The sequence below is a fragment of the Humulus lupulus genome, chromosome 1 (genome assembly GCF_963169125.1).
Source record: "Humulus lupulus chromosome 1, drHumLupu1.1, whole genome shotgun sequence".
In the NCBI taxonomy this organism is placed as follows: domain Eukaryota; kingdom Viridiplantae; phylum Streptophyta; class Magnoliopsida; order Rosales; family Cannabaceae; genus Humulus; species Humulus lupulus.
The window spans coordinates 306,269,705-306,276,516 of record NC_084793.1 but is presented as its reverse complement, the minus strand read 5'-3'; the positions used below and the strand labels follow the sequence as shown (position 1 = coordinate 306,276,516).

At 30.2% G+C, this 6,812-nt stretch overlaps 1 protein-coding gene and 1 long non-coding RNA gene across 2 annotated transcripts; both read right to left on the bottom strand.

Moving 5' to 3' along the window:
• Nucleotides 1-335: 335 nt before the first annotated feature.
• Nucleotides 336-673, bottom strand: LOC133812692 (uncharacterized). The gene is made up of 2 exons (XR_009884013.1): nt 459-673; nt 336-374 (listed from the first exon to the last, which is right to left on the bottom strand). It is a non-coding gene; the product is annotated as an uncharacterized LOC133812692 (long non-coding RNA).
• A 587-nt stretch (nt 674-1,260) lies between these two features.
• LOC133812691 (peroxidase 72-like) lies at nt 1,261-2,827 on the bottom strand. The gene is made up of 4 exons (XM_062246489.1): nt 2,509-2,827; nt 2,229-2,420; nt 1,974-2,139; nt 1,261-1,883 (listed from the first exon to the last, which is right to left on the bottom strand). The coding sequence occupies exons 1-4, from the start codon at nt 2,734-2,736 to the stop codon at nt 1,468-1,470; spliced, it is 1,002 nt and encodes a 333-aa protein (XP_062102473.1). The 5' UTR covers nt 2,737-2,827; the 3' UTR covers nt 1,261-1,467.
• Between the last annotated feature and the right edge of the window lie 3,985 nt (nt 2,828-6,812).

Below are 6,812 nucleotides of genomic sequence, written 5' to 3'. Positions count from 1 at the left end.
AGGATGGAGTTGTTCCAGTTCCGCTGCGTAATGTAAGTTTTTACTTTACTTTGTATTTGTATCAATTTCATAGGAGCATGTTCTAGGAATTTGCATGTTTGTGTTGATAATATGTAAATTGTATGAAAATAAATAAAGATCCTGCAATTAGTTTTTCCAACAAGCATGACCTACGGTTCTGATCTCAGTCCACCACGCTTGTAGCTCTTCGTCACGCTCTACCTCGTTTGAGCTAGCATAGTAATGGTTCATCACGTAGTCTATGACCCATTGTTTGATAGAGCTCCATATGAGAAGACCATCGTTGGCATAAGGGTAATCTTCAATTATTAACCTTAGACCATGTTCACTATTCTTGTCCTCAACAGCCATTCCTCTACAAATAATGAGGCCAATATTATTGATTTGTTTCTTTATTTGTTTATATGATGTAAATAATAATAATAAGATACATATACATATATTGATTAGGTCAGCTGGCAATGCTTGTAGGTCAAATCGCCATTGTTTGTCATAGATAACAGAGCTCAACTCCATAGAATATTTTCCTGGCGCAAATGCTGTTTCAATGACACCACCTGCATTAATCAAACTTTCTCGAGCAAGAGCATTAATCTCTATTGTGTATCTGAAATGTGGCTTCAACAATCTATGGATAGGATGCATAGCACTGAGCTGTAAAAGATAAATTTAGGAATAATAATAAACTATGAAAATAGATGATGAAAATAAATTTAGGAATATGTCTTAGTTTTTTCTTTCAAAGAATTATATAAAAAATATTTTATGAAATATAAATGATAAAAATTAACACAAATAGATTAAAATTATTAAAATAATTTCAAAATATATCAAAAATAGATACTAAAAAAATAAAATATAAAATATGGTATACAAATAAAGTTTTACAGATATATGGAAAAAAAATTCCATAAAAATGTAAAAAAAAAAATATGCCATAAAAAATTTTAAAAAAAAAAACTGCCATATTTATAAAAATATCTCATATTTTGTGTAATTTCCTCTTTTAAAAGTATATTCTATTATATATTTGGAATATTTCGTTAAAGTTAACTAATCAAACTGTTAAAACAAAAAAAAAATTATGTTATTTACACTAGAAGAGATATTGATGATTTCAAAGTTAATTAGTCGTTATTTAAAATAATATTATAATGCTAGCTAATTCTTTCTATTTTTATATATTGATTATAAAAAAATAATTATAAAAATTCAACTAAGCTTAAAAAAATTGAATGCTAAAATGAAGTCTTTATATTTATTATCTCAAAAAGAAAATGGAGGTCTCCTTAAAGTTGGAGCACTCACAACAATAAATTATGTAAAAATATATTTCTTCAAGATATAAAGAAAAATGATCAAAGAACACTCCATCAGTAGTGTCTTCTGTAACTTAAAAAAACACAATAGATGTCATTTCATCAACTTCTCCACTTATATAGTGATTTAGTAACTGTTGATCCTTCTGCAATTCTTTCTGATCTCTCCCCTTGAACCAGTCAATGGAGAAATATTTCCCATCTTAACCATTGACTTGGCAAAGTGCTCAAAGAAGAGCTCATTGTTCTCAGCATACTGAATCACCAAGTTCTTGGAGGCTTCACTACTGGTCACAAGAACTTGATCAGAGCTCAAAAGACCCTTTGAGGCCAACAAGTTCTTGTAGTAGGTGTTGTCAAACTTGGTTGGGCTAACAAAGTCCAAGAAGAACAGGTTCTGGTCTGAGCCGGATCTCGGGCACCGGTTTCTCAGCTCTGCAGCATAGCTTGGGTGAAGGGTGTAGTCTGGTCTGCCATTGCCTGTTTGGTTGTAAAGTCTCTGCCTGAAGCTGGTGCAACGAGAATCTCCGATGGTGTGGCTTCCTGCAACATTGTTATTATAACTATGTTATGACCAACTAAGTAGAAAAAGACAGTTGAAAAAAGAGAATAAAAGTAGTGAACAAAGTGTACCAGAGAGAGCAACAAGATCAACCAAGTCAAGTCCTTGGCGTTTGAACTTGGTGAGAATGGTTTGGAAAGTGTTGTTTGGAGCTGGGATATCGTTGTTTGAGCCACTTAAGCTTGCTCCTCTGGCATCTCTTCTTCCAAGAGGGACTTCCCAGTTGGGTCCACCACTCTGTAAAAATCATACCAAAGCCACTCACCTAGTCAATATTGGTTATGCCAAAACATTACAAGGTCACACAAGTCAGTGTCTTGACTTACGATAACAGTAGAATCTCTAGCAGCCAAAGCCAAAATATCAGCACAAGATACAGTGTTGGGACACTCCCTCTCAAGTGCAGCCTTAATCTCATCAAGTACTTCGAATCCTCTAGCTGAATTCTTGTTCGGGTTGGACCTTTTCTCGGTCACTATTTTCCCATTGCTGTCGAGCAACAAAGATGCATCACAGCCCTGAAAAAAAGTAGATGAAAGTATTTGAATAATTATAGTAATCATATAGTACTAGTAGCAAGGCTTTTGGTTCATTGATCATATTTACCTTAACAAAACAATCATGAAAGTGCAGCCTAAGCAAGGAAGCAGCCATGCGAGCCTCTCTAGCTACAGCCTTGGCTACAACTGACTTGACAATCTCCTGAGCTCTGGGGCATGAGTGGTCGTAAAACTGCGGGTACAGATAACCGCCTTGATACTTGTTACACAAGCAAAGTGGGGTAAAAGCAAGGAGAGAAAGAACTAAGAGGAAGCTCAAAGATTGCTGAGCCATAATGTTTTGTTCTCTCAATCAAAACTCTCTAAGGACACAAAAGAAACACTTGGTATCTTTTTTTTCTTTTGTAAGATGAGAGAAGAAGATCACAAGACTTGGTTTGATGGTATTGAAGGGAACCTTAAAGGGTATTTATAGGACTGCGTTTGTGGAATAAGTCTATGAAGATATATTAAAAAAAAAAAGAACAAAGCTGGAGTTGTTAGATAGCTAAGTTTAACTTTACACTAATATGGCATAACGATACAAAGATTAAATCAGGTTGGAGTTGGTAGAAATTTCCATGCTTAAGGTGTACTAGTCCATAATGATGTCTAAACCAATGAAACAAACAATCTTTCTAATAATTTTTAAAATTTACAAGATTGGTGGAAGAGTTCCAAGGTAATTTCATGAAGCAAACTAACTTGAAACTAAAGTATCCAATTGTAGAAAGTTCTTGGTAAATAACACCAAGTCTATTGGTACTATCATTTTGAGCAAGAAACGAGAAAAAGTCTAACAACAATTGAGCAATAATAGAAGGTTTTATGTATACGAAGTTTTATGATTGTTTGAATTTTTACGAGGGTTAAGTTGTGAGGTTCTATCTAAAAATCAATCGGTGTTTTTTCGCATTATGCAGATCTCAGATCTCAAATGTCCTTTTGCACTGTGCAGATCTCGTGCGGCTTGGGTCACTCTTTTGGATCGATGTGGATCGATTGTCTACTAGAGAATTGATTTTTGATACTATGACAAGAATCATGAGGCTTCATCTAAAAATCAATTGGTAATTAGTAGAGTTACAATTGTTCTTATTAATGGTTCAATATTCTTACGATTATTCCATATGTGACTCAATAGTCTAATAATATGAAATGTACCAAAGAACTTTTTTTTCAGCTCAATCTTGAATTACCTGATCACAAGTGGCTTATTTTTTTTTTCAGCTCGTTTATTTTTTTTTTTGGATCTCAAGTATCTTTTCGCACTATGCGGATCTCAGATCTCAAGTGTCTTTTTGCACTATGCAGATCTCGTGCGGCTTAGTTCACTCTTTTGGATCGGTGTGGATCAAATGCCCGCTAGATAATTGGATTTTGATACCATGACAAGAATCATGAGGCTCTATCTAAAAATCAATTGATTATTAATAGAATTACATATATTTTTATTAATAGTTTAATATTTTTACACTTATTACTTATTACGCGAGACTCGAAAGTCTAATAATATGAAAGGGACCAAAAAACTTTTTGTGACAATTATTATGTTATTATTTCATGTTTTACCAATTAAATAGTCAAACCTTATAAAAGGTCCCCCAGTGGGAGGAGACTCACCTGCTCTGTTGACAAAAAAAAAATATAATCATAAATGATTGACTTGGAAAATGCCTACCGTATATAGTACCTGGAATCCTCATTTGAATATGTAAAGATATATGTATAAATATATAGATATGTTTATATATATATTGATATTATTGAGGCAGCTATATAAAAGATTGTAGAAAGATTGAAACAATCATATACTTCCAAAACCTTGTTCTTTTTACTTTATTTATTACCCTAATTGGAGTCATTGATCGAATTAATTTATTATTTTGTCAAACAAGAGGGTGATTTTACTTTGTGTTATTCGTAAGCAAAATGCCTATGGACCTCGTCATAATTATATAGCTAGGTTTAGTAGTACAATAAGACGAAGTAAATTATGACTTGTGAGCTTACGTACTTTTCAATTATCTCATTTCCTATGTTATGAAGGTTCCAAACTATTGTAAAACAAAAGCTCACGTTTAATCAATAAATAGAAAGTTAACAAAATTTATTAGTAAATAAAAATTGATAAATATCAAGTTTGTTTTGCTCGGACGACTTAATTCTGTGGTCTCAAGTTGTTTTGTCTAAATTTTTAGGATAAATTTGTCTTATATCGATTTGCTTTGTTTCTTAGTGATTCGTATTTGAACTTTGGATACTTTTTGACGAGACAATTAATTTTTTGGTTGGTAATAGTCCATCCGCTTATGTTTCTTTATTTGTACTTTATTTCACTTATAAAAAAAAAAGTTTAATAGTAAGTTAATTATGGTTGTGTTTGGTAAAATTTTTGTTTTTGAATTTTTTAAACACAGAAATAAAAATATTTTTATTTCTGTTTCTTTATTTTTAAAAAATAAAAATATGTTTGATAACTTTTATTTTTATTTTTATTTTTTGTTTAACAATACAAAATAAGGTGTTGATTTGAAGAAGAGAAAAAAAACAAAAAACGAAAAGTCGAAAACTATTTAAAAAAAATTTGAAAGAGAAAAAATTCTATTTTTAAAATTTAATGAATTTTAATTAAAAAAATTTAAAATAATAAATAAAAATAGAGTTACCAAATATTATTTTATGTTTAATTATCAAATTTTTAATTAATTAAATAAAAAACTATTTTTTAAAATATTACCAAATAGCACATATGTATTAACTCTTCAATTAATTTTTTTACCTCCTTTCAAAATAAATAAATAAACTTTTACAATATAAATTTTTGAAAGTAAATGGTCTCGGAAATGTGTATAGTGAATTAAATGGTTAAAGTTAATGATTGAACAAAAAAATAAAATAAAATAAAGAGTATTATTGTGGAAACTATGGCAGTAGTACTACAATAATCGGTTAAATTTAATAATCTAATATAAAATTTATCAAAATGTCACAACAATTGATAATAGGCACCATATGTATACATAGCCATATTATAAAACAAATACTTTATTAAAAATTTGGATATAAAAATAAAAGTTTCAAGTTGTGGATAAAAAGTGAAAGGGAGTTCCTTCTTATAGGTAATTTCCACGAATGTGATAGTGTTATATTTTACTCATTGAACATTGGGATATGATTTGATACCCTATAATCTATAAAAGTGGTTATGTTTTTATTTCTTGCGTTGAAAACTTTTTTATTCAACTTTACATTTTGGCTTTTTTATATATATATATATAAAATAAGATAATTCTCTTATAGGGCTTCACTTTAAGCTCTATCGGACTTTCAGTGTTTACAACTCGTGAATAATTTTTAGCGCGACTTTTTTTTATGACCGTGTATATAGTAGCTATTTAAAACATCCTGCAAATTTTCATAAAATTCAAAATAGTTTACAGTACCGAAAACTAGGTTCAAACATGTTATTGAACGTGTGACTAAATTTTTTTATGCGCGTGGAAAACATGTTTGAACCTAGTTTTCGGTACGGTAAACTATTCAGAATTTTCTGAAAATTTGCAAGATGCTCTAAATAGCTACAATATACACAGTCATAAAAAAAGTCGCGCCGAAAACTGTTCACAGGTCAAGAAATACTGAAAATCCTACCCGTAGGGCTTAAAGTGAAGCCCATATATATATATATATATATATATATATACCCTTTTAATTTTCAATTCCTCCCAATCAAAAAACATGGTAATAAATTATAGGTGGTATTCGTTGTGTGTGTCGGGACATAGGGAAAAAAACAATTCTACAACAAGATAAAGAAGAATATTGATTAGGTTAATCTTAAAAAAATATATAAAAAATAGTAACTATAAATTAAAAAAATCTTGGTGGGGTAGGAGAGCTACTAAGTACTCCTTTTTAGGCTCTATTTCTTCAATTGCAAGAGAGTATGACTTCTTGCAAAGATTAAGAGAATATTGCATCTTTTCATTGTTCATACTTACCATTGGATTTTGATAATCATGCTTAAATCGTTTGATTGACTTAATCGTTTTTTTAAATGCAAACAAGTTTCACGACAAAATTAACATCTAATTAATTATCATTTCCATGCAACACGTAGTAGAAACACCTGTATAATATAATCTCAATCTTTGGCATATCAACTCGAAAGGTTAAAATAAAATTTAGTCAAATAATTTACACTAATTTGTTAATTTAATTTAGGACATGTATATATATATAGGATGCCGCCCCTAGCTTTTCAAAGGTCTTAAGCAAATTTTTTAAATGGGGGTATTTTTTATTTTTAAACAGACTTTATACTTTTTTAGATCATGTGTTTTGTCTCATTACCTGTTTATCTTGTGT

Excerpts from the sequence above, each read along its gene's own strand:
- LOC133812691 (XM_062246489.1), bottom strand. The coding sequence starts at position 2,736 with ATGGCTCAGCAATCTTTGAGCTTCCTCTTAGTTCTTTCTCTCCTTGCT. Across the intron at positions 2,421-2,508 it reads TTCATGATTGTTTTGTTAAG|GGCTGTGATGCATCTTTGTT; the intron begins GTAAATATGATC and ends ACTTTTTTTCAG. Across the intron at positions 2,140-2,228 it reads CTAGAGATTCTACTGTTATC|AGTGGTGGACCCAACTGGGA; the intron begins GTAAGTCAAGAC and ends TGATTTTTACAG.